This window comes from Phalacrocorax carbo, chromosome 22 (genome assembly GCF_963921805.1).
Source record: "Phalacrocorax carbo chromosome 22, bPhaCar2.1, whole genome shotgun sequence".
Taxonomy (NCBI): Eukaryota; Metazoa; Chordata; class Aves; order Suliformes; family Phalacrocoracidae; genus Phalacrocorax; species Phalacrocorax carbo.
The window spans coordinates 2,938,668-2,965,630 of NC_087534.1; the positions used below are offsets into that span (position 1 = coordinate 2,938,668).

At 48.2% G+C, this 26,963-nt stretch overlaps 4 protein-coding genes across 6 annotated transcripts; 2 read left to right on the forward strand and 2 right to left on the reverse strand.

Annotated features, from left to right (window-relative positions):
• Positions 1-158: 158 nt before the first annotated feature.
• Positions 159-4,850, reverse strand: FAM229A (family with sequence similarity 229 member A). The gene is made up of 4 exons (XM_064471606.1): positions 4,843-4,850; positions 3,329-3,338; positions 1,053-1,180; positions 159-315 (listed from the first exon to the last, which is right to left on the reverse strand). Exons 1-4 carry the CDS (start codon positions 4,848-4,850, stop codon positions 213-215), a joined length of 249 nt encoding a protein of 82 aa, XP_064327676.1. The 3' UTR covers positions 159-212.
• Positions 1,541-2,752, forward strand: TSSK3 (testis specific serine kinase 3). The gene is made up of 2 exons (XM_009509705.2): positions 1,541-1,685; positions 2,091-2,752. Exons 1-2 carry the CDS (start codon positions 1,541-1,543, stop codon positions 2,750-2,752), a joined length of 807 nt encoding a protein of 268 aa, XP_009508000.2.
• Positions 4,851-5,083: 233 nt separating the features above from the next.
• On the reverse strand, positions 5,084-11,146 carry BSDC1 (BSD domain containing 1). Of its 2 annotated transcripts, none has more exons than XM_064471105.1 (11): positions 10,991-11,146; positions 10,709-10,769; positions 9,920-10,036; positions 9,130-9,300; positions 8,958-9,012; positions 8,439-8,554; positions 7,978-8,046; positions 7,703-7,784; positions 6,980-7,609; positions 5,798-5,901; positions 5,084-5,185 (listed from the first exon to the last, which is right to left on the reverse strand). In XM_064471105.1, exons 1-11 carry the CDS (start codon positions 10,999-11,001, stop codon positions 5,153-5,155), a joined length of 1,449 nt encoding a protein of 482 aa, XP_064327175.1. In that variant the 5' UTR covers positions 11,002-11,146; the 3' UTR covers positions 5,084-5,152. The 2 variants fall into 2 exon arrangements, with proteins under 2 accessions (XP_064327175.1, XP_064327176.1); XM_064471106.1 differs by having other exon boundaries at positions 6,980-7,519; positions 10,991-11,140.
• ZBTB8B (zinc finger and BTB domain containing 8B) lies at positions 11,030-22,560 on the forward strand. 2 transcript variants are annotated; one of them, XM_064471111.1, is made up of 4 exons: positions 11,030-11,158; positions 11,394-12,347; positions 15,036-15,214; positions 15,536-22,560. In XM_064471111.1, exons 2-4 carry the CDS (start codon positions 11,402-11,404, stop codon positions 15,851-15,853), a joined length of 1,443 nt encoding a protein of 480 aa, XP_064327181.1. In that variant the 5' UTR covers positions 11,030-11,158; positions 11,394-11,401; the 3' UTR covers positions 15,854-22,560. The 2 variants fall into 2 exon arrangements, with proteins under 2 accessions (XP_064327181.1, XP_064327180.1); XM_064471110.1 differs by having other exon boundaries at positions 11,082-11,133.
• Positions 22,561-26,963: the final 4,403 nt, after the last annotated feature.

Consider the following 26,963-nt stretch of genomic DNA (forward strand, 5'->3'; position numbering starts at 1 on the left):
CCTCCTGTCCCACCCCCTCATACCCCATCCCTCGTGTCCCATCCCCTCACGTCCTGTCCCCCTCATGTCCCATCCCCTCATGTCCCCTCACAACCCTCCATGGCCGACACACCACACACGGGTTTTGAGCACAGAAACATTCTAAGACGTCCTTTTATTTTAAAGTCCGTCACCAATCTGTGTCCTTGGCAGCTCCACGGGCGCAGGGGCCGTTAGGTGGTGCGAGGCCTGTCACTCCTTCCCATGGCAATGAATACGTCAATGGGGACGTTGGGCAGTGTCAGGCAGTGGCTGCCGGGGCATCGCCGCAGCTGCCTGTGGGGAGAGAGTGGGATGAGCCCAGCGGCATGGCATTGTCTGATATGGCAAGTCATGGCACAATTATAGAATAGAATAACAGAATTATTAAGGTTGGAAAAGACCTCTGGGATCATCATGTCCCACCCCCAACCCAACACCCCCAGGCTTCCTAAACCATGGCCCCAAGTGCCATGTCTGCACAGTTTTGAACCCCTCCAGGAATGGCGACTCCCCCACCTCTCGGGGCAGCCTGATCCAGTGCCTGACCACTCCTTCAGTGAAGAAATCTTTCCTAATATCCAGTCTAAACCTCCCCTGACACAGCTTGAGGCCATTTCCTCTTGTCCTGTCTCTTGTTACTTGGGAACAGAGACCAACCCCCCTCACTCCAGCCCCTCTCAGGCAGTTGCAGAGAGTGATAAGGTCTCCCCTCAGCCTCCTCTTCTCCAGGCTAAACAACCCCAGTTCCTGCCACATCTCCTCATAAGACTTGTTCTTATGTCATGGCATGGCAGAGCACATGACAAGACGCTGCATGCCCTGATAAAGCCTGCCAGCAGCAGCAGGCAGGCAGGCAGGGAGCCAGCCTGCCCTGTCCCAGGGCAAGGAGGGGTTCAAGCCATCAGACAATGCTTTTGGGAGCAAAGCAAGCTGTGTTTGCTGGAGCAGGGACCTGGTCTGTGTATTCAGACATGGCGTGGCTGTGCCAGGGCCAGATCCTGCACCCCACGGCTTGTCCTGACCGCCCTTACCTTCCCACAGACAGCTCGGCGCCTACCGGCTCCTGCATTTCGGGAGGCAGAGCTGAGCTGGGACAGTCGCCTGCCTCGATGGGGAACCTCCGAGCCTGTGGTGCCTGCTGGGAGCTCATGTTCAGGCCCTGGATGTGTCTGACCGGAGAGGAGCGGGTGGGTGAGCCAGGTGAGCACGGGCCCCCCAGCAATAGTGAAAGAAAAGGGGAACATGGGGGGACCCCAGCCAGCCCCGTAATATCCGCACAGCTCACCTTGTGGATGGGCTCCCACTCACCAAGAGGGCGTTCCAGCCTGTCCCCCACCTCGCTGCGCATCCGTCACCCGACTGACGCAGCGTCAGCTGCATCACAATAGCAACCCCAGGTTTTAAAAGGTCCTTCTGTGCCGCCCCAGGGTGCTGCGGGTGCTGCCGGGCACTGAGATGCTGTTGTGAAGACGCTGCAGGATGAACTGAGGCAGCGAAGGGTCCCACCCCGTGTGAGGACATGGAGGGTTTTTTGCTTGCCAAAGGCTACCAGCTCGGCAGGACCATTGGGGAGGGGATGTACTCCAAAGTCAAGGAGGCTTTTTCACAAAAGCACCAGAAGAAAGTAGCGATTAAAATAATTGATAAGAAAGAAGGCCCAGAAGGTAAGAGCTGACCCTGAAAGAGCTCCAGGCTGAGGCACTGTCCCTCCCTGGAGACTTTTAATTCCCAGCAGAAAACTAGTTTCCCAAACTTGCCACCTGAGAGCAGACGGGGGAGGAGGCTGGGGGGGTCCAGGAGCACAGCCTGGGGACCACAGCCCGAGGATTAGGACCTGTTTAGGTGGCTGCCCCTCCAGTCACAAGGATGGCAAAGTGATTGATGGCAGAGCCCAGCATCCCCCCTCAAAGAGCATCCCTCGGGGAATGGTGCCATGCCGTAAGGAACCTGCCACCTAGGGAACAACCTTCCCTCCCTCTACCGATCTCCCCTGCAGAGTCCCGGAGGGGTGCCCAGAGCCAGCAGCTCAGGGGCATCCCTGTGGGCAAACCCGCCTCCTCTCTCGACAGAGTTTATTCAGAGATTCCTGCCCCGGGAGCTCCAGATTGTCTCGCACTTGGACCACAGGAACATCATCCGCGTGCATGAGATGCTGGAATCCACAGAGGGGAAGATCTGCCTCGTGATGGAGCTGGCGGAGGATGGGGACATCTTTGACTATGTGCTCCACGAGGGTCCCCTGCCCGAGCCACGTGCCAGGGCACTCTTCCGCCAGCTGGTTGAGGCCATCCAGTACTGCCATGACTGCGGGGTGGCCCACCGCGACCTCAAGTGCGAGAATGCCCTGCTGCAGGGCCACACCTTGAAGCTGACAGATTTTGGCTTTGCCAAGCTGCTCCCCAGGGACCGCAGGGAGCTGAGCTGGACCTTCTGTGGCAGCACAGCCTACGCAGCGCCCGAGGTGCTGCAGGGCGTGCCCCACGACAGCTGCAAGGGCGATGTCTGGAGCATGGGTGTCATCCTCTACGTCCTGCTGTGTGCCCGCCTGCCCTTTGACGACACCGACATCCCCAAGATGCTGCACCAGCAGCAGAAAGGTGTCTCCGTCCCCAGGCACCTGGGGATCTCCAGGGAATGCCAGAACCTCCTGAAAATGCTCCTGGAACCGGACATGACCCTGAGACCCTCCATCAGGGGGGTCAGCAGGCACCCATGGCTGACTAACCCCTGAGGAGGACTCGCCCTGCTCTCCCCAAATGGAACTGTTTGTTTCTAAAATGATGATAAATTGGGAGGTCAGCGCTTCCCATCTATCCAGGTGGTGTGCCAGGCCTCTGGCCAGCAGTGACAAGGTCTGGTTCACACTCGGGCATTTTTATCGGCTCACTCAAAGGCCTTGGCTGACAGCAGTGGGGAACAGGACAGATGGGAGCTCTGAGCAGCCCAGGGCGGTGAGGGTCCCCCTTCCCGAGCTAAGTAAACCTCCCCTGAGGCAGGTGGGAGGAAAGGGAACTTTAAAGCAGCTGACACACCATCCCCACCCCGCAGGCAAAGGAAATGAGAACACCCCACACAGGCAGAGACTCTGTGGAATTCCTTTAATTGCTGTTAACTGCAAGACTGTAAAAGGTTCAGAGAAAGTCATCTTTACAAAACTACCAGCTGTTAGAATTGTTCCTGGTTTTCACCCCAGCTAGAAAAGGCTCAGGGAGGTGCGGAATAGTTCAGAACAGAGAATATTGCACAGAAAACCAAATGGTTAATTTGACTAAAGAAAACAAAAGTGACACAGATTAGAGCTCTGCACCCTCGGAGCTCTGCCGGAGGCCCAGGGATCCAGCTACAATTCCCACTGTCAAACCCCGAAGGAATGCAGCCCCGAGCCCCCCACCCTGACACCCCCACTGGTGTCACCTACCCACAACAGGTTTTCCTGCTACAGCTAAAATTGAACCCCAGACAGGGTGAGGCTGCAGCAGGTTTCACAGACTCTGCTGGGCCCACCGTACACTGAGCGGGAGGCGAGCTGTAGCTCAGTCCCCAGCCCTCGTGGGTTTTGCAGGACAGACACGCTCTTGTGTAAGTGCCTGAAGTCACCGCCACCACCAATCCACCTGAGTGGGCAGCCGAATCTCCCCGAAGTGGGGAGGGGGAAAAAAATACAACCCAAACCCAAAACCTCAACTCTTCCAAGTGCAGCTAGGTTAATGCTATCCAAAACCAGAAGGAAACCCACAGTTCCAGTGAAGCAGCCCTGGAAGGGGCAGAAGGACAAAGGTAGCGTGTATAAAACCACCACCTGAAAGGCCAGAGACAGCAGCGAGTGCTTTGTCCCCTTAGGATAACTGTGTGTTAGCAACATCCACTGAGGAGCATCTCGTGACATTAGAAGGGAACTGCCCCAAAAAGGGAGGCCGTGGGTCTGAAGGAAGTATTGCGAGCAGTCACAGGGGGCTTAAGTGAAGGAACCCAAGTGAGCATGGCAAAGGTTGCGATGCTGGTGGCCACGAGGCCTCGCACGGGTGGGGCACGAGGGGAGCCAGAGAGGAGAGAGACAGCCTCAGCCAACAGGTACCGCCCGCGCTTGGGCGCTTCTGCCTCCCCCCAGACTGGGAGAGGGAAGGGCCGAGCCTTGGTGACAAGGCGGAGGTTGAAGTGGTCAGTGGGCCAGACTGGGGTTTTGCAAGGGCTGAGCTGGGCACCACAACAGAGGGGTTCTACTCCCAGGTGGCCCAAATCACTGCCTGCCCAGAAGGGCTCGAGTAAGAGCAAGCCACAAGTACTTTGCTTGGAGGATTTAGCTGGAAGTACACAAAACCCAGTAGTACACAAAACCCGGTAGAGGAAGGCAGTGCAGCTGCAAAGGGGGAAGCAGCAGGCCTTGGCTCTTAGAGGAGCTGCTGCTCCTGCAGCAGAAAATGGGAGTTTCCATTAGAAAAAGCTTCCAAGACAAAAAGCCAGGCAGAAGCTCAGGGTTTGGCAGGGAGTTTGGCTCCTTCCAGCATGGCCCAGCTTTGGGTCAAAGCCACAAGCCAACTGCTTTTCTTCACAGCAATGAGTGGCACAGCAAAAGGGTTTTCTACTGCTGCATCTCCAGCCCCTGGCCGCTCCCTGCACAGGGGCTTTCTCCAGGGATGGCCTGGCCAGCAGCACAGAGCGGTGAGCGAGCAGGCGCAGCTTGCATCCAAGAGCCTTTCAACAGCTGTACTGTAGATGATGCGCACGCACACACAAGCAAACAATCAGCCAGCCGGCAGTCTGGCGGCACCAGGCAATCCTGCCAGGTGTCCGAGCGCCCAGCTCATCCCAGGGACCCCTCACTGCATCATGTCTGTCTCTACCTGACACTTTTGGGGCAGCCGGTTTTGGCTTGGCCAGTCTCTAGGACCTACTGAGAAGATGGGCTCCCTAGCAGCTAAGTGTACGAGTGAACTTCTGCTTCTTCCTCCTCCTCCTCCTCCAGGTCTGAAGGGGTCACTTGAATTGCCCACAGGATTTAGCAGGAATGAAACTCCTCCAGCCTGGAGCTGCAATCCTCAGCACAGTTACACACAAAGGAACAGCCGGTCCTTGATTTAATTCACATTCGATGGTGGAAATGAGCCTGTGACGCACACTGGAAGCAGTCGCTTTATTCCCAGTCTTCCCACTCTTCATCTTCCAACTGCAAACAAGAGTAACATCCAGCAGTTTGTTTCTGTAACTCAACAGCCACCTGTCAACAGATCCTTCTGCCCGGGGCACCTGAGTCAGCGCAAAGCCTGACATATCCTCACGCTCTCACACCCTTACAACAGGGATTTGCTTGCTCTGTTCCCCTTGGGGAACTTGCGCGCTCACCCCTCTTTAAGCACATCCAAAGAGCTGCTCTCTACTCCAGCTAACACAGTGAGATCCCAAGCTAAGCCTGTGTCCTTAAAGTGCTCTTAAAGTCACTTTAAGTGACTTTAAAGTGTCCTTAAAGTCACGCCTTTGAGAAGGCTCCTGCGAGCTCTCTAGGCAGGCAGCTGCCTGCTGCAGCGCTGCCCTTCCAGGCCAGCAGCAGCCATGTCTCGCTGAAACATGCTGCACAGCCTTGGCTCCAGCACAGGGGCTGGAAGCGGAGCTCAAGCCGAGGGATTCGCCCTCTTGCTCTGAGGCACTACAGTCTCTCTCCACCTCCCAAGGGAAGCACCCACCCATGGCAGAGCTCATGCAGCATCACCCCAAGGAGTTGCTGGGGGTTTCTGGGCGCAATCTTCTTGCCTGTTTGAGTGAGCACCTCCCCTCAACTCACCTCCCCAGACACTTCCACCTTAGAGAGCGCCAGCTGCACCTCCTCTTCAGTCATATCCAGATCAAAGTCCTTTTCCCAGTCTTCGCTGATATCCGTGCTGGAGCCTGTAACCACAAACATCACAACTGAGCTATCAGAGCTGCACGTGCTCTCCAGACACTCTGGCCAAAGCACACAGCTGCCCACACAGGCCCACAAAGCCCTGGCATTCATGAGGCTTGGATCTACCTCACCCTGCCCGAGGAGGGAAAGCCTTCCCTGTTCCCAACAGCAGGCTGTCAGCTCCCTGACAGAGACGGGATGGACCGAACTGCACTTCCCTCACAGCAGGGGCTGGTTCAGAGCAAGTGGGAGAGCGGAATGCTGAAACATGCTCTCTCCTGGCCTGGGAGAACTAGGGTGTGTCACACTTCAGTCACACAGAAAACCCAACAGATAAGGAATGACAGGAGTGACTTAGATAGTGGGACTATCATAGTCCCCAAGAGAAAGAACAGCCTCCTGGGGCACAGGAGCAGCAGAGACGCTCCTAGGCGATGTGCAGAGGGAAGAAAATACCACATTCCCTTCACAGACCACAGCCTTGCCCCAGCACCCAGCAGGGCAGGGACCAAAGGTCCCCCCTGTTCAGCTGACAGACTTTTGATTTCCTGTCTAATTTGATTCTGCTCAACACAGACCCAGTTCGTGATACTCGGCCACCTTGCTGGAGCTTTGGTTGCTTCCAGTGGCTTTATAATCCTATAACCAACATAACTGTTATTCTGGGAGACATGCAGCAGGCTCTGCTCAAGGCAAAATCCCCTGCAATGAAAGGTTTGTAAATAGCATCAGTCAGAGCTGCAACACATCCCTCCTCATGGTCCTGGGGAGTCTCACCCTCCATTCTCCTGAGGGAGTCCAGGAACAGGGCTCAGGCCAGCTGCGGCACCGGCCCAGCCGCCTGCTGAGAGCAGACTGTCGCCACCTGATGCGACCCGCTCGACCCTGCCCAACAGCACGGGGATTTGCTTCCACTTTAGTTCGACCATTAGACAGTCTTTGGATCTAACCTTCCTGGGTGATTTTGGCAAACCCCCTTCTTTCCTCCCTCATCATCACAAAGTCAGAGCCCTTTCCCCAAAAGCTGCCAGTCCCAGCAGAAGGTTTCCAGGCCCTGTGCTGGCCCCCACCCCCACACACCTTTTTTGCCATTGTTGGAGGGAGTGGACTTCCCACTATCCGAGTTCAGCTCAAAAACTCGTAGATCTGTTGGTCCCTCCTCTCTCAGAGTCTCTGTCCTGCCCTGGGCTTTGCTCTCCACCTCTTTGAGCTCTGTAACAGTCGGTTTCTCTGAGGATGCTGCTGACTCTGGGGCAGGTGCAGAAAGACGACCAGGTTCTGGGGGCTTTGGCCGGGAGTTCTGCTCTTCTGTGGTGGCCTCCAGCAGCCTCTGAGAGAGGTCTCCGGTCCCAGCTGGTTGCACTCCAGTCTGTAGCTGCGCAGCAGGCACAGAGGCAGGGTTTGCAATCTGAGTCACAAGGGAGATGCTCTCACTGCTCTCCGAGGGGCTCCTTTCCACTGGGGCTGGCTCCGGAGGGAGGACGGCCCAGCTTTCCTCTGAGGGTCCCTTGTGAGCAGTGGGGTGGCTTCCCTCCAGGGCTGCAGGAACAGATTCCTTCTCTGCTGCTTCTGGAAATTTCACGTTTGCACAAGGCAGGGGTGACATCCCCAAGAACTCCTCTGTAGGAAGGCAGAAGAGAAGCGATAGATGTTTCAGCAAGCGCAGCAGAGCTGACAGTGCAGCAGGGTCGGCTGCAGCTGGGCTGGGACCTGAGGGAGCAAGAAGGAGCTGCCACCCTCTCTAACCGAGACCTACCAAAGTCTGCATGAGCCCTCCCACAGACCCCCAACCCTCTGACCCACCTTCATCCTCTTCCCAGCCTGGCTCCTCTTGGTGAATGCTCTGCTCCGCTCGCTGCTTCAGAGCCTCCCTCCGGGCCTCATCCTGCAGGGAATTCAGCGTCAGCAGCAACTCATGTCCCCAGTTCTTTCTTCCCCCAGGCATTTCAGCGTCAGTGACAACAAGGACACAGGCAAGGCAGCCCAGATCCCTGCTTTTCCAGGAAAAGCATCTTCTGCCTCTCTGGTCTGCATGAGAGAGCTCCTTGGCTGGAGTGCCCACCCATCTCCTGACCTACCTGCTCCAGGCGATGCAATTTATAGAAGTAGCGCTGCCAGAATTCAGAATGGGAAACAGCCACGGGAACCTGGGAGTGACACAGAAAACACCATAAATCACTTCAGAGGGAGGGCTGCGGTTTCTGCCTTGCTCCCCTCTTCTCCTGAGCCTCGCAGCTACCCTCATAACCTGTGCAAGGCACCTGCGCTTTCCAGTGCACAGACTCGGGACCAAGTCTCAGCTATGCACCGGCAGATGCTTAGGCACACATCAGACAGCTACAGAGGAACTTCTGTTCCAGGCCCATGACAAACAAGCCAGGAAGAAGAATAAAATAAGCTGCCTAATATCCCTGTGCCAGTTTACCATGTAACCACAGCCCTTTCTACCTTCAACTCCAGGGCCCAAGCAGCGCAGGGCTTCCCTGCACCATAGTCCAAGTCAGAACTTGCCCACTACAGCAGCCAGGCAGGGCCTTACCATTTTGGTGTAGAGAGCCCGGATGGAAGGGCTGGTGGCCAGCAGCTCCGCGATCTCCCCTTTCTTCTCCTCTAGGTTAAACTGAGAAAGCCAGGCCTCAAGGAGCTCAGTGGGGCCTGTACAGGACAAGCACAGAGATAACAGTCCTTGGTACAAACAGGGCAGGAACAGTTTTGGGAAGTTTCATGGGAAAAATCCTATGGACCAGACCAGCTGGGGTGAACAAGAGGCAAAGAAGGAGGGAGAAACGGGTCTCAGAGCTCACCCCATGTTGTGGGTCCTCTGTCAGTGCAAGGCCACATAGCACCAGCTGTAGCAGCAGTTTAAACTGACCCAGCAAACTCTCAGTCTAAGCTAGTCCCCAATGCAACAGACAGATCTGCTCTCCATAAACAGTGACCCCATCTGCTGCTAAGCCAGCAGACCCGCTGGCAAAAGGCTCTGGGCAATTCAGGAGGGCCCACAGACCCCCCGCAAGGGCCAGCTCGGCTCGGCAGCGCCACCAAGCCCTCCCCATACCATCAGGTTCGTTGCAGTAGGTGGCTGGGTCCGACTGGAGGCTGTAGAGGCGAGCCTGGAGGAGGAGATGCACAGGACAGAGCTGTCAGTGGAGGGGTAGCTGCAGGGCCCCGAGAGGACAGGGCTCAGGACTCCACACCCCAAAGAGAAGCTCCAGTAACGTGGCACTCACCTTGGCGCTGTCATAGGGCTCTGTGCTACCTGTGGGTGTTGCCATCAGTGTTATGACATCGCAGTCAATGGTTTTATCGGGCGAGGGAGCAAACGTATCTGAGATGACACTGAGGAAGTCAGAAAGCCCTTTCCTCACTTTTTCAGTCGCACCTGAGGAACCTTCTGTCCTCTTGAAAAGAAAAAGCAGCACAGTATAAGTAATAGCACCTGCAGCAGCAGAACAAGTCTCAGTCTTTCCTGGACAGGTTCTTTAAGGCATCAGGATGTCTCTCCCTTCAAAAAAGTGCTAATGTGGCAATTGTGTGGCCAGGGCTGGGCTAGGAGAAGGGTGTGGCGGCAGGCACTAGCCTCGGGTGGTGGTGGGGCAGGCAGGCCTTCTAATAGGTTTGTCAGGAACTGAGTGGAGGCTTTGAGGACACAGCCGGTTTGGGGACTGGCTGGCTCGGGGATTGGACTGGCACAGCGGTAGCTGTGCAGGGCTAAGGCTGACAGCTTGTGCAGAGAGCCAATGTCATACTACAGCGACGCTGCCAGTATCCCACCTAGGCGGCACACTGGGAGAGGAAAAGCACAGGGAACTTGTCTTCACTCGTCCCGGTTCCTCACCACTACAGGAAGGAAATGCCACACAGTGCTCGGCACCAAACCTGCACCGGGCAGAAAGTCTGAAACCTGAAGCTTGTGGTTATATGTTGGGATTTGTCCAGAGGACCATGTCCTCAGAGGCTATTCACCCCCTGCTTTGCCTTCTCCAACAAGAATCCCAGCTCTCTCACTCCTATACTCACTGCCAGCTTGTCCTTGACCACGCTGGCCGTAGCAGCAATAGTGCAGGCTGTGTCATGCTGCACTACATGAGTGAACTCAGCCAGGTCCCGTTTCATGAATTCCAAAGCTTCTGTGGACTATAAGAAAATGACAGGTAGATTGTGCAATCTTTTTGTCCTCCAACAAAGCCACGGTCGCTCTGGGAACACCCGGGACATTACAAAGGTTAAAGTGCAAGAGCCTTTGACCCAGCTAAGCCCTTACCTCAGCTTGTGCAACGGGTAAGACCGTAACAACCAGAACAACAACGGGGAAACAGGATAACACAGTAACAACCAGAATAACAGCATTAGGAAAGTGCCCAAAACACATTACAGTGCGTTTTTTTTAAGCTAAGAAAAACAGAGGATAGGAAAATCCTTGTTCTGAGTTCTGTGTATAACAAACATAAGGAATGCTGTGGCAGGCAGGACATTACACATCAGAAGGTGATGCTGCCTGCACATGCCCTCCCTGCTCGGGTGGTGACTGTCACACACCGCTCACCTGAGCCACCAGGTCCCAGCGCAGGGGCCCAGTCCCCAGCTCCCAGGGTTACAACAAACACACCCGACCTCCCTCTATGCGTACCGGTTGCTCCCCTTGCGGGGGTCAGGGGCTGCGCCTCACTGGGCGTCAGGCAACCGCTAAGGCGAGGCTCACAAAGCGTCAGAGCCGTCGCTGCCAAAGCCGCGGCTACAGCCCGGCCCTGGCAGGGAGCAGGCCAGCTCACCGCAGCCCCCGCTCCCGCCTGTCCCGCCGGTTCCTACCTTCTCCTTGACGGCTTGGTAGCTCTGCTGCAGCCAGCTCCGCCACCAGCCTGCCTCCTCCCTGCGGGGGACACGCGTGTCAGGCAGGGCAGGCCCCGGCCCAGACGCCGACCCCGACCCCAGGCCCAGAACCGACCCACAGCCCGGGCCCCACCGCGCCGCCCCCCCGAGGCCTGTCCCCGCTCCCGCCGCCCGCGGCTGGGCCTAGGCCCGGGACTGAGCCTAAGCCCAGACCTAGGCCCGACCCGTTCCCCACCACCCCCTCAGCACTACCAAACTCACCCCTCCGCCATCTTGGCGGCCTGACGTCACCAATATTTACCGACCCCTCACCCCCGTAGGCCGTGACTCCCCGTAACGTCACTTCCTCCTTCTCCTCCTCCCGGGAGGGCGGTACGGCGGCCGGGCGGGAGCGGGCGGCGGAGGTGAGGGGCGAGCGGCGGGCGCCCGGTACGGGGGAAGGAGGAGCCTTGGGGCGGGGAAGGGCCAGGGCCCGGCGGCGGGGGGGGGAGGTGAGGAGGAGGAGGAGGAGGAGGAGGAGGAGGAGGAGGAGGTGGGGCGGCCGCTCCCGGTCCCCAGAAGTTCCCCGCGGCTCTGGGGAGAGGCTGGCGGGAGGTGGCGGGTCCCCGAGGGCTCCGCCGGTGCCCTCCTGCTCCTGACGGTGCCCTCTCGTTGACTCCGGCAGCGGGAGCGATGGAGATGCAGTCGTACTACACCAAGCTTCTGGGAGAGCTCAACGAGCAGCGCAAGAGGGACTTCTTCTGCGACTGCAGCATCATCGTGGAGGGGAGGATCTTCAAAGCCCACAAAAACATTTTGTTCGCCAACAGCGGCTATTTCCGAGCCCTGCTAATTCACTACATCCAAGACAGTGGGCGCCACAGCACTGCCTCCCTGGACATTGTCACCTCGGAGGCCTTCTCCATCATCCTAGACTTCCTTTATTCCGGGAAGCTAGATCTCTGTGGGGAAAATGTTATTGAGGTGATGTCTGCGGCTAGCTATTTGCAGATGACCGATGTGGTCAACTTCTGCAAAACGTATATAAGGTCATCATTAGATATTTGCAGGAAAATAGAGAGAGAAGCTGCTTTCTATCAGGCTGATAGCGGGAGCGCTAGTTCTGCGAGAGAGGGCACCTCGTACAGCTCCAAGAGCCAGTGCTCTGCCTCCGTCTCTTCCCAGCAGGAAAAGGAAAGGCTTTCGGATTGCCAGAGAGATCCTCCCTGCGGTGAATGCAGCGGCTGCCATCCCCTGGAGCTTGTGGTCAGAGACCCTGTAAGCAGCGACTCTCCAGACAACATTAATTCTTCGCTGCCCAAAGGGGTGGAACCCAAAGTAGAGTTTGACTCGGATGAAGTAGAGGTAGACGTGGGTGAACGGCTGCCGCAGTACCCGCCTGCGCTGTCCCTCGAGCAGATGGAAGAGGGGCTGCACGGCGGGCAGGCGATGGACCTGGCCTGCAATAACTATCACATGAAACAATTCCTAGAGGCCCTGTTGCGCAACAGCTCAGCTCAGAGAAAGGATGATGTGGTTCATCACTTTGTCCGGGGCTTTGAGGGTAGGCCAGAGGATGCAGGGGTAGCCATGAGTTCCATGATGGACATTCACAGCGACTGGTATGGTGAGGACACAGGTGAGAGGACTCCAGGGGGGTGTAGTCTGTATAACTGAGGAAACGGCTTGGTTGTGTGACTTCCTTTGTTACTCTCGTTCTTGTTCAGGAATATATTGCTGAATATTTATGCCGTAGCAAAATAAACTATTGTTCTGGACTTCAAAAGAAAGCTGTACTCGTTTATTCAGTGCAGCACTTGGGAGGTAAGTATTTCTCACAGCTTTTACAGTCTCTTTGAAACAGATCCTGGAGCTTGCTGTTGGTGACACTGCTTTAATAAACGATCTCATTTGGGACCTTGTTGAATGGCAGGCGAATTTTTAAAAAGAATCTTTCATAATGTTAGTGTTATAAGGAGCAATCAGAAAGCTAAGTTGAGCTGCCACAAGAGGGATCTGCTGTAGAACCTGACAGACCAGAAGTAGCTTATTGCGCTGGAGCTCCTGCCGGCGCATCGGTTGCTGGATGATAGCCTGTTCCCTGTTACTTACCTTGAACTTCAAAAGGGCAGATATCAGTTTTACTCAATACTGAATGATACCTGGCAATTCTTTAAGAGCACTGAAAGCTTTAAACTCTCTCGTATTGCATAAAGACAAGACTTAACTTTTACCTCTAGAGGCAGACTCGCTTTTCAGCTGCTGGTCACCTGAGGTTCCGCTGCTTCTCTGAGTCCAGCACCTGTTGGGATGTCTCACGCTGGCAGAATGTCTCCTAGCAGCAGTGTCAGGGACCTGGAGGAGAAGAAGAAGGAGGAGGTCATGTCCATACGCATTTCTCCTGAAGTGGACAATAAGGATTCAGGCATTTTATCTGCTTACGGTAACGTTGGTGCCCAGCTTGCCTCATCCAAAGCGCCTTACGAAGACGGGAGGTGGCTCTGACAAACGCTGCAAGTGCTATAGCTGCTCAGGATGTGACAGATGCAGTAATGGTGTGGGCAGCAGAGAGGAAATCTTTCACTGACTATTCTACTCTAGATAGCAAGCTTACATTCATGTCACTTCCAGCTCAGGCATGCACGTGTGATCTTAAAGCCAATAAAACCAGTATATTCTCTTACTGCTTTTAAATAAGGAATCTGATAAAATCACAAATCTGGTCTTACAGTCAGCAAAAGACTAAAGTTCCCAGATCAGAGTGCTGACACCAGATCATGCCTATGGTTTTGGACATGTAGCAAGGCAAGAGCATCTAACACACAAACTTTGCTTACTTTTTTTCCCCTCTTAAAATCTTCAGGCTGTTAATGAATCATTAAAAGGGAAATTCTTACAGAATTTGGTAGAGAATATCAGGTGTTAAGACAATGTATTAGAAATGCTAATGGTAGATGCGCTTTAAATAGGAGTGAGGAAAAACCCCCAAACCTTGCATTCAGTTATGTTCCTCTGCTAAAACTGAACATCATAAGCATTTAGTAGAATGGAAGCATCTCTTCTCAGCTTTTGGTGCTCCTGCTATCTTAGCATCTTCACAAGACACCAAGAATGAGAAATACAAAGTCCTGATAAAAGAATGGTTCTCATGCATTCAGGCTGACAGATGAGATAAATGCCACTTACTCTCAAGTGTCCACATCTGTTCCAGTCATCCTGGTGCCCTTTATAGCTGATGGGAGGTGAACGGGCACCTCTAGAGAGCCTGGAAGCAAGGCAGGTCTAAGAACTGTTTTTCTTCTTTCAAATGCAGCTCTAAATGACGAGCTGGGATTAGCAATACCTTGTGAAGGTCCAAAATGGGTGAGATACATTTCACTTGATAGCGACACGTTGCTAGCAGACGCTCCTTTGTTTTGAGACTGGGTTGGACAGAGTGGGTAGAAGGAATGTTCTACAGCCCTGTGACTTTGGTGTAACTGTTAAAGAGCTCAAGGCTTGATATGCAAACACTGTCCTGAATCAGTACCTGAAATAGGGAAAACTAATCTTGTAGTATAACATCTCAACCTTCATACTGGAAAGGAAGCTCATATCTGGGCTGATAGTGAAGAACTTGGCAATACCCATGTTGATGTGAAATGCGATCTTCAAATTTAATTCTCTATTTTTGCATCTGACTTCATAAATTACATATTACTTATGTGCATCTAGTCTGATTTTAGGAAAAGTAAAGTATCATTAGCAAATGTAGTGGAGTCCTTCATCTTGTTATTTCCAATAGAAGGGCTAAAGTGAATGGCAGTAGAAGCCAACATTCATGTTTTTAGATGGGTTCCCCACACCTAAATTTATGCACTTTGTAACAGCATTTGGGAAACATTGCACTACTTCTGCCTGTAACTTGTGGTAAAGATTTTAGTTTCTAATGGCATTTAACACTAATGGTATCTTTCAAAAAAAAAAAAAGGAAGTTGGAGGCTCTGTGGCTGAGGTAGCGCAGAGACCCTGCTGCACTAAAAGCAAATTTTTGGCACTTAATTAAATGGCTTCTTAAAATAAAATTGTTTTTCTGTTGTGAGCCAACTCCCTTAAAGTATCGGCTACGTAAGTATAGGCAAGCTGATTTTTGAGGGTCTTGATCATCGGCAGCTGCATGAATGTCTTCTGAAATTGCTCGACCTACAGAAATTCCAGGTAAGCCAGATAAAAAAAAGAGGGGAAAGTCAACTATCTTGACTCAGACTTGCAGCAAGGAAGAGAAGAAGCCAACACAGCTAACATTGGTGAACTGCTTAATCTAACGCACTCTGTTTTCTTTCAAAAGGTGATGTGTTAGTTGTGCCAATCAAGCTTCACAAATGTCCATTCTGTCCCTACACGGCTAAACAGAAAGGAATACTAAAACGGCACATTCGCTCTCACACAGGTGAGAGACCCTACCCCTGTGAGACGTGTGGGAAACGTTTCACTCGGCAGGAACACCTTCGGAGTCACGCTTTAAGTGTAAGTTTGAAAGATTATCAGTAAATTTTTAAAAGTTTTTGGCGTTTCCCCGATCGTATTTCCCAAAATATGTTGGATGAAATGATTGTTGCCAAGGTGAGAGAAACTTTTCTGATAATAAGTCTAAGCCACTGATAGAGGATTCATTAGTACTTGTGTAGCCCCAAACCTTTGTCGCTGGCAATGTGATGAGATCAGCTGCCCTTTAGCTTAAGCGTAGATGTTTTTCTGTTCTAGGAATGTATGCAAACCAGCACCCCAGGAGCTGATGTAAGATGCCAGCTCACCTTTTTTACCGTAGTGTTTTATTTTTAACTCCAGGTGCATCGATCAAACAAGCCAATTATCTGTAAAGGTTGCAGAAGAACATTCACAAGCAGCCTGTCTCAAGGATTACGACGCTTTGGCTTGTGCGACAGCTGCACCTGCGTGACCACTACCCATGAGGACTCGATGCCCATTAACCTCAGCCTAATGGAACCTTCATCAGAAGGCCAAGAGAAAGGTGATGCCGATAACGACTGGCCCATTTATGTGGAGTCTGGAGAGGAAAATGATCCAGCTGATGATGAGGATGCTGATGGTGATGACAAGCAGGAAATCCACAGGAGTTTATCAGACCGAGAAACACTTATGTAGCAGTGAGAGAAGAGTGGGAGCATTTGAAGTGTCTCCCTGGCAGTGGTTGGTCTGCAACAGAAAACTGCGTATCTGCCCAATTAGTGAGACTGTGCTGTTTTTTATTATTCCTTTTTTTAATAGAAGAGTGGGGAGAACTGGAATTTTTAATACCTTTAAGTTTTCAGTGCTGTGCACCAGAAATCTGTGAAGAATCTTCTGTCTGGGGTTCACAGAGGTTGTACTTGAGCAATTTCCAGTGGTGTCTCTGCCTCCTACTTTTGATTTTGCAGCTGGAATGTTTCTGTTTTGTTTTGATAACAGGTTTCTTCAAATAATGCTGTCGTGGTCCTTAATCCCTGATCTGAAAGGGGCACCAACTTCTCTCTGAAGATTCTATTAAAAGAAATGTAGGTTTCATCTGTTACCTCCAGACTTTTCTAAACTAAGTTGTGATCCTTCTGAATTAGGACATTGTTATCTAAATTGTAAACCTTAAGTGTTTGCTTAGACTGGATTTGACCCAGAAACCAGGGCAGACAAAGCATGATATCAAAAATATGCTGCTGCTGAAAGCATAGACAGTAAGAGTTAATATACATGTCCTTAATTGCTGATATTTAGAGAACAAGCTTCTGTTTCTGAATTGCTTCTACTGCATCTTCCTCTCTCAAGAGCTCAGACTACAGATCTTCAGCTGTGTCTTTAATGTCATTTAGACATGAGTAGTCTTGACTTAAGAAGCATTAAGCGTATGTTAGAGTGTCTAGTGCCCTGGTCCCTCAGTGTAAACTAAGCGAACTGCCTGATTTTCTTCAGCTTTTTACAGTAGAAGTTAAAGCTGTCAGTCAGGTTACTTGGGAATTCTGGTTTGGGGAGATTAAAGAGACAGATTCACAGCTGGTGTAGCTGAGGAGCAGTTACATATAAATATCTGAGCTATGCATATAAACCAGCTCTGAATACCCTTTTTGAAGCAATTGGGTAGGAAACCTCAGAAAATTTTACTAGCCTCTTTGTATGCAAATCCTTTTCTTTCTCTTTTACTATATTTTCTTTTAGTCTTTGGTGATCCTTCTCATGGTTTATATTGTGTGAATTTATCCAAGTACTGCTTTTTTTGTTTGTTTGTTTTAAAACTTCAGTGCGGACCTCACACTTCTTTTCTGGGATAGATGAAGGTTGGCTTTCAAAGGAGGTGAGATTTTTTTACCTTTCCAGTACCAAGTTGATAGAAGCTATCAAAAACCAAGCCAGGAAGCTTTAGAAGAAAACACATCGCCAATAGAAAGCCTGTTTGCTTATGGGTAGCCTACTGTTTCCTAATGAAGAGACAAAATTGAAATATAGCATGAAATAAGACTGTTAGTGCTTCCTCTCTATGTTGTTCATAAGTGTTTCATGCAAATGCAAATGGTGTGAGTATTTTGAGCTGGAGTAAGGGCTAGATCAGAAGCGTGTAGACAGACACAGCTGATAAAGAGCGAGCAGTTCCTCCCACTTAACGAGACAGTGCTTCTTGAGGTTTTTAGTGTAAAGACTTTACCCTTGGCAAACATTAGATGGAACCTAAACACCAAAGAGCCCTCGGACTTAACCAGGTGAGGTTTTTGGGGCTTTTTGCGTACCTCGTGCTTTTATTTTACATACTGAGAAAGAACAATTCAACTTCTCTGTCTGCTTTGTCCTACAGTGAAACAGCAGTCCTAGAGTGATGTCGCAGTTTACTTGTGAGAGGCGATTCTGATATCGCAAATGTGGTTATGAATTCATTGCCAGATCAGGTAGGATGAGGAAAGAAGAAACAAACTTCTTTTTCAGCACATCACTTTACCTTCTGCTGTTTTCAGGAATTGCTAGTAAAGAGACTTGTTTTGAAATGGTCTGGTCTAAGACCTTGACGAGCACCGCCTCGCCAGACAATACTGGCATCATGTGCTACATTTCTTTTCTGTAACTTAAGTTGTGTAAGCTTTCAGTAGTCCCTGTTCCAGGTCGTCTGTAAGTTTGAGTTTGTAATAGCTGAACAGTAGCGTAGTGACACGCATCATCATAGAGAGAGCTCACTAGGACCAGATCTTTGAAAAAATTCAGGGCTCTTTAGCCCCTCTTTTAGTCATCTAAACTAACACCATCAAAGAGACAACTCGTGTAGATGCCAGACTTGGAGCTGAGCTCCTTTGGAAACCCTGCTCTGGTTTTGGGCCCTTTGCACTTTTGAAAACCTGAGCGAAACATGGGCTTGTAAATCTTGCCAGCACATTTGAAAGTGCCACCTCCAGCCTACCAGGCCTAGTCTTTTGGACTGCTACTCTGCTTTTGTTGAGTCCGTCCAACATCAGAGGGGTTGGGTTTTTTTTTTTTGTATCTGCTTATCTGATAAAGGACGGACTCCTGCATGTGAGAACACCTGAAAAAGTCATGGATTATCTGTGTTTGCTGGGAGATTAACTCGCTAATGAAAGTGGGGTAAGAATGTAAATAGGGATCCAAAATGATGCTTTGTGACCAGGCATCCCAATTTCTGGTCATTCTAGCATGAAGATGCCACCTCATTGTAAATATTGGTAGAAGCCGTGAGACATGGAATACCAGCTGAGCGTGGTCCTGGCTAGTGCGCCACAATTAAACTGTCAGAAGATTGAGCTTCTCACATGGCTGAGCTGTGCTGAGGTGCGGGCTAGCTAACTCTGAAAGTGTGAAGACATTCAGAGTAGGGAAAATTAACCTCTTGTGAAAGTCCGTATGTAATAAGAGCTGCAGAAACGACTGCAGAGACCTTCAGTGATTTTTACTTCGACCTGCTTTCTTTCGTCTTTGCGATTGTTCTTGTGTGTCTTGTGCATAAAGAATGGAGCTGTGTTAAGGTTTGTGTAACGCTGGGTAAGGGGTGCGGGTGGGGGGTACGCCGTTCACGTTCCTGATTGGAAGTGACCACCAAAATCGATGTTTCCTGTTGGACTGTCATATTGTGCTGCTTTGTTTTCAGTGGAGTCCTTCAGCCTTTGTATTTAGAAGAGGATGTAGTTTATCCACATTCTTGTGACCAGATGTTCATGTAAATCTGTTTGCTGTGCTTTCCGCTTAGTTTTTGGATGTTTTTCCTGAACTCTTCCATTGTAGATACAGCCTTTACAAGCTTTGAGAAGACAATGTAGCTGTTTTAAAATATTCATATGGTGCTTAATGAAGAATCAAAAATAATGTTTTTAGGAAAGTTATTTCTAATATAATCTCTTTCTCAAAGTTTTTTAAAGGCCATGCAGACTACATATCTTAAAGTCTTAGCTCTACGTAATTGACTTTGTTTAGGAGTATACGTTTTAATGTACTTTTGCACATAATTGCACTGTATTTCACTAAAGGAATACATGCTGCACTGGTATTCATAGTGCATTTAACCTCTTGGTGCAAGACCTTGTAAATCTTCCAAATGTGGTTATTTAATTTACTGATGTTTTGTAAGGCAGTTTCATAACTGAAGTCCTTTAGTCTAGTTGAAATGACAAATTCTTATAAATTGAACCTTATTTGTAGAAGTGACTTAACTATATTTGTGGATCTTGGAGCATTCTGGAGCTTTTTGATTGTCTAGAAAATAAAACTCTCTGAGAGGGTTGCTTTGATTTTTTTACTGTTCAAGAGTTGACTGAGTAAACCTGAGAGTGTCTAGATTAGAGCTCACATTTCAATTTCTGGGAATTAAAAATGAATATATCCATTTCATTTTGACAGACGTTTTGCAAGCAAGAATCAGATTTGTGCTAGGAAAGGATTAAAAGGATGCTGTTAACTTAAAACCCAGCCAGCTGATTTTTTTTTTATAAAATCTTTTATATTATTAACACTGACTTTGCTTCCTTTACCACTCTTTGTAGTTTTATAATAATCTTAACTTTTTAAACTCTTTTTAAAGCTTTTCATTTTAATGCTGGATGAGAAAAATCCATGCAGCTGGGAAGCAGTCACTGCTCCTAGCCAGAAGAAAAGGCTGTCAAATGCCTACAATAAAATGCATGTGGGTGAGGGGGTGGGGGGACAGACTCCCAAATATTCTTTCTAGGTAATTTTGAATTATATTGGATAATTCACAGAGAGTCTTCTTAAACCTACTTTTACAGACTATCAGATTCAAAACCTGTATTACCTGTTGATTTAGAATATCCTGAATCAATGACAAATGTAATAACCCCTTCTTTCTTTTCCCTGTTTTCACTGGAACTGTGAAATCTATTCACTTTTATTTTATTGAGACCTTTACGTTTATACATTTTAGTTTCAGAAGTGCCTGGAAATTATTCATATTTCAAAATTTATTTACTATTGTTTTTTTAAATCATTAAAATATTTTTGTTAGTACTAAAGATTTTTAGATCCAACTGAAGTTGACAGTGCCCTTGAGCATGCACATAACATTTCTTCTCTTAAAGGTAACTCTTAACATGTCGACCAAGTCACTGAAGACAGTCTCTTTGTGCCTTTTGTTGGATTGTTTGAAATCCAGATTTTCAACACGTCTAGAAATATTAGTAATGTGTATGAGAATATAAAGGGCATGAAGTTGTTAGAACCTTGCCAGCGGCTCCATTTATACACGTACGTGTGGTGTGCGTGCCCACAGAGAGCTGCTTTTAGGTCTGGAGTTAAGATGTCATCATCTCTGGCACGTAGGTCAGCGGAGCGCTTTCACTAAAACACAACCAGTGAATATAACAACTTTTTTAGTTTTTATTAAATGGTTATAGGCAGGTGTCTGGATATTACTCGATATTAGTAAATTAAAAAGAAAAGAACAACTCAGCAAACAAGCAAAAATCAAAACAAAACAAACACCACCCCTCTACCACCGCCCGCCCTCTCAAAACAACGTGCTGTAAGCAGCAACTTTAAAATGCCATCCCCAAATACTCAAATGCAATATATATACTGGGCTTTGGACTTTGGACTGCCAATTGAGATGAAAAATATTTTAACTGTCAAAATATGCGCCTCTCTACTTCTCACATGCTTTTAGCATAAGCAGCTAAGCGCCATGAGGGCTTAGGCACGCAGGATCGGTCCTATTGATCACGAGACTAGTTACAAGGGTAAAACGTAAGCATACATTGACAGTTTGGCAGAATTAGGAACCACATCAGCTCTTAGAAATTCTCAAAGTTCTTCAGTGGCAAGGCTTGTTTTAATCTTTAGCTGCTGGCTTCTTTCTGGGTTGGAGGGGAATTGTGTGAACAAAAATTTAATTTCAGAGCCAATGACTGTGCTACTGATTTTTTAAATTCTGTCTTGTTGTTTGGTTGTTAATAACTAAGGTATGTGAGCTCTGACCCAAACCAGTGCCTGTTACTCAAACAAAAATAGGAAGCTTGCTTTGAAATGGTTTTCTTCTCGTAGTTGTTTGTGTTTCTAATACAAGAAAGATATTTTGTTGGTAAACAATAGCTATTGGTAGCCATAACAGCTGTTCCTAGATCACAAAAAATTTGAACACCTCAGTCTCTGGAGACTTGGAGGAGTCTTCTCTCCTCCTGTATGAAACCAAGAACTAGAATACTCACAAAACTAAACAAGAGTTAACACTTCAGGGAGATGCCCTGATTTTAGGACCTGCTAATTTGAGATACCATCATGCAGATGAATCTATGGGTAGATTCAAGGACCTTCATAAATCTCCAAGCCCATTCCAGGATCTGTCCAAGCGAAAGCCCGTACAGTAAGAGCGCTGTGTTGTTAACCAAGATGCTGTATATTTGTTGAGGCAGGAGAGGAAGATTTTCACTTTTGAAAACCAACGTGTGAATGTCACCAGTTAATGCAGTATCTCTGGGCAGATCAGTGGAGTAGTTCAATCAACAGTAAATTGTCCTAAACTACTAATTGGTACAAGAACATTTGCATTTGTACTGTCTGAATCTGATGGATGTGAAATTCAGCTACCCCAGCTTGCTCTGAATGTCTACCTTCTTTTAAATTTTTTACTGTTTTAACTCTTCTTTTGTTGTTTGCTGAACTTTTAAATGTAGCAGATTATGACTTTTTAAAAAGCGCTCCAGTACAAGCAAAATAAGGGTACTTTAAAAAAAAAAAAGAAACAAACAAACTATCCTATGTTAAGCAGATTATTTTGATGAGAAAGAGGAATGCTAGGGAGTGAAAGAAGGGATTGGTATCTGGTGCTCCGCTTCCACAGGTGTTTGGGATCAATAGTTCTATGTGGGAGAAAGATGGCATAAAGCTCTGAATCGTGGGTCTTTACCGTATTTTACAAAAGACAGCTTTGCAGCGTTCGCAGACAACGCGGGGGACAGGCCGGGTAGCAGTGCAACCCCCCCAGACCTTTCCAGATTTAATAACTGGACGTTTTCTGCAGATCAGTAACAGAGACGTTGCACTGATCTTTTACCGCAAGCTGCCAGATCTGCAAGTGTACCTGTGCTGATGTCAGGGTGTCTGCGAGCGCAGGTATCGGGGTGGAAGAGAGAGAACCAAACCGAACCAAAGCTGAGAATTAATGTGCATCACCACCACAGAGGCAATTTACCCTTTCTAAGGGGTGGGGATCAAATCTTTAAGTGCTTTTTGTAACCTTTTTTTCTACAGTGGTGCATTACTGAATTTGTCCCTATTGTATGCTATATTGTGTATGTACTATATATGTTTACTTTGTTGTATGTGGTCTGGTTCTTTTATAGTTAAAGAACAGAAAACATTAAATAAATACTAATCTCACAGTAGGTATACGTTTTTTCATTTTTGACATGAAAGGCGTGGGGCACTGAAGCCCTCGTCCCCGCCCTGGTCTCCTTGGCTCTCGGGGCCACCGGGCTGTTACCACCCTCGGTGAAAAGGACTTACACCGTGGGAGAAGGAAAGCAGGAGCGCAGGGCAAACAAGGGACAGGAGAGGTCATCAAAGAGCTTGCTAATGGTTCAGGGACAATGGATTGTTTAGATCAAGGTCTAAGTCATCAGCACAGATGAGCTGTATGCAAATATGCCACAATTTTAGGTGTTAAGGGAAGCTGGGTTGAAGATAAGAATACGCCTAACAAGTATTTAATGTAATTCTGTTGGTGCAGGATTAGGAATTTGGGTTCCTAGTACAGGAGAAGCTACTGACAAGTTATGCTCAGATGCTTGTACAGCTGCTGCCCCTGATAACACTGCCATCAAATCTCGGGCGTCTCCTAAGTTGTAAACTTTGTTTAGATGATGCCTGCTTGGTTACCGGCAGGCGTACTGGCGGCTGCAACACTCCTCCCTGCACTCAACGTTTTAGGACGGTGTATTATGATTTCCTTCTCATTTTCCAAAATGAAGTGATCTCCTGGTGACCCGGAGGCTGAACAAGCACTTGCATTGGTACCAGAAGAGGACAAGGGTGCAGCTCGGGATCTTCAATGAAGACGAGGAATTGTGGGTGAGTCTACTGGCTTCATCACGGGGAAAGCTGGTGACAGTAAAGGTGAAGCCAAGGCAAATGAACTAAAGTCAAATTCACGCTGGCAGTGTATTAGATGAAAATTGTAAGCTCTTAATTCATTCCTGGTGTCTTGCTTACTGCCCTACCTCCGGACCATGTCTGCATAACTTAAAAAGCTCTTTCATTATGACGGGGATACGATCTTATCTTGCATGCTTTGTACTCCTGAAGGCATTAGGTCCTGTAGCACTGGAAAGTTTCCTGATATGGAACGATATGCAACTCACCTAGGAACTACTAGAAAATATATATTTTTATGTCACACAAAGTTTCTCAAAAGCTTTTACACAAACAAAATGTTCTCAGAAAATTACTTTTACTTTAAGAGGTATAATGCTACTTTAAAAGCAACAATTTTTGCAAGAGCACGGATTAAAATTCCTGCTGTTCACATTTTCTCATTAAATGCATTTTTAGATCCGGTGTTTAAAAAAAAAAAAAAGGCAACTAATTAATTCCCCAAGTATGGTACATTTCTATTCTAGTGAAAAGAATTGCAGCTATTTCTCCAATGGTAGAAAACAGGAAGAAATTGCCTTGCTTTAGGCCAAGGTTGTATGCCATTTTACTTACATTTCCAAAATTTAAAATAAAGCCCTTGGTAAACGTGTATTACTTTACTCACACATCTGGGAAAAATCCATTGCAACTCCAACAAATTAATCTTGTGACTCAATGCGTGTCAGTCTTTGAATGATGGTACTTCCGTTGCCTGAGGATACGCTCGAGTTTTCTTTGGCAAGAAATATCACTGTATATTTACAGTCAGAAAATATACCATAACTGAAGTCTGATTTTTCAGAAACATTTATTTTAAGGAAAACTGAAATATTTTAACTGGTGTTACTGTTAATTATATTTGGTTACCAAAACCCAAATAAGACGATGCAAAATTTATGTTAAGGATTTTTGTATCAGCACTAACAATGTTTTATTTTTTAAAGTAATATGTGAGTTGTTCTCTGAGAAGCGGACCGTTAGCCTTGCTTTGCAGCACCGCTCCCGTTGCTGTGAGAAACACCTGCTCCACATAGTCTCCAAGTTCATTTATTCCCACTGGATGAACTCTCCAAACAATATCTCAACTTCAAGTGGAACTTTCTTGCCTAGAAACAGCAACTCTAAAATTTAGAAATTACAAAACAAAGGACTAGATTGAACAACTAAATAGAGTTCTAGAACAAGTGGATTGTTTGTGACGTTTTATTGTGCAAAACCAGATGAAATCAGTCCCAAAGGATGACAAAACCGAAGTCAGTTCCGTGGCTGTCCCCAGCTGCAGCGAGCAGACCCCCGGGCAAGGTTTCTGAAGTATTCTGGGTAAAGCACTTGCAATATCTTTAAAAATTCTAATTAAGCTACTCTAGATACCACTGCATTTTTTTCCCCTACCTTTTAAATTCTATTACCTGTTCCTAGCAGACTGAGAACCCTTGAAGTCCTATTAATATTGATACAAACTACCAAGCAGAGCATTCTGCAATACAAAAACGAAAGTACCAATTACCTGAAACGACAGCAAAGTCAGACAGAACAAATACCTACAAATAGTTCTTTTCAAAAGGAAACTTTCAGCAGATGAAATAATTTGGGCACGGATAGGAACAAATAGGTAGAATGTTATCTAAAAAGAGGTGCTGCTTAGTCAAATTGACAGGCAAAATCAAACTTGAGAGGAATGAATTCAAGCAGTATTAAAACCTGACACTGATTTTCTGGTTGATATTAAACAATCTAAATGATTGTTTGTTTGTCGTCTTTATTCCTCAATACCAGACTCAGTAGTTGAAAGTGTATGTCATTTGGCAATAAACTAAATTCTATTAAATTCCCCAACTCGAGACTTTTGAGTCAAAACCAGTTGCCCTATGGAAGAATAAGACAAGCAATGTTTTTAGCTGAATACTCTTCCAGTCTCCTACAGTTTGTGACTTGGGGACTCCTGGAGGCACAGGACATTTCCACATGTAGCTCTCACGCCTCTCTCACGACCCTGTCTAGCGCGCCCTGTAACACCCCCACACTTCACATCCACAGCCGCCCGCGGCAAGCAGTTCCAGTGCCTAAATACGTTACGCGTAGAACCACATCCTCCGGTTTGCTGCGGCCCTGCCACCTGCTAGCTTCATTTGCCTTCCTCTAACGCCAGAATGAGCAGAGAGCGGTCCCTGTCGATCCTCTCATGATTTTACGACTTCCATTTATCTCACCTGCTTCATTTTTTTCCTAGTTTGGATATCTCTCACTCTACAGACATCCGTACAAAGCGGTGCCAGACAAATCATTTCCCTTCTCCCTCTCTGAACCATGACAGGTTCCCGTGCACGCTCTTTGAAATGAGCGACCCCGGAGCTGCATACAGTATTCGGCTACAAATTAATGGTGAGAGCTGTGAGCAGCTGGGTCCTAGGGCTGTGGTGCGTTACCCTGCCAGGGGAACGACGAGGACAGAGATGGTAACGGTCCCCTGAGCTGACTTTGGAACCAGTACTGCTAATACACTCTTTAGACTTTGATGCAAAAGCAAGATAAATTACATTAAATGTGCAGGTGACACTGATCAGCAGAAGACCAACAGAGAGGCAATGTGACATGGCTGGAAAAGGCTGGTCAGTTGTAGGTACATCAGATGGAAATGTTTTCAGTTGATAATTAACGCCATTGCCCAGTGGACTGAAAAGATTCATGCAAAATACCATGTAAATTCCAATTGCTTTCATGTTCAAGAATGATTAATTGAAGCTGGCCAGGTAGAGTGGAGTCTTATGCAAGCGGAATGGGCCTCATGAAAGATTTTTAAAGCGTGGCCTGCATTTGAAAGGAGACGGAATCTACAAAACCATGGATGTTTATTAAGAAGGGGGAATTAAGCTGGTGAAAAATATGGTTACAATATTGATGGATATAAATTAAATATGAATAAACATACATGATATACTGGGAGAGTCTATCTCCCTATCAGAGGAGAGCGTCTTTAGATGTCCTTCCCATTTTGCTACAGTGGGAAAAGGAAAGTAAATTGTTTCAAGATGGAACATCTTAAGTTGATGGAAGGGAAGGCTAAAAAGGACACAAAGGATACAGCTAAGGCAGAATAGCTCCCATGGGAAAACAAAAATTCATGAGAAATAACTGGGGTGTCAAGAGCACAGAAAAGACCCTGGTGGCAAGAAGAGGAAGGAGAAAGATACCAAACTTCGAGAGAGAGAAGGTGGGAGGTTCAGGTACTAGGATTTCAGGCATGTTTTTTTCAGAAGATAAGAGATATGAAGGGAGGAAAAAAAATGTTACATCTCCTTTTGAGGAAGCTGCAGGCGCGTTAAAGAAGGATTTGGGTCGTCAAGGCCCCTGCTACATATAAAGGTGCGAGAAGGAAGCATCTAGGGCACCGCATCCCCTCCCGGGCAGCATGTGGGTGTGGGAAGAGGCAGCAGCCCCGTCCGCAGGGCGATCAGGCAGAGGAAGCCGCTGGGCTGCGCCTGCAATCGGTGCGTTGCCCCTTTAATTGTGTCCCCAGCCCTCGGGCGTCTCTGTCCAACGCCCACGTCAGCAAATACCTTTTGTTTCTCTCACGTTCGGGCTTCCAGGGCTCGGGGCTGCGGGACCAGCGCGTCGCCTTCAGCCACCGCGAGCCCCGACGCGGGGCCGGGGA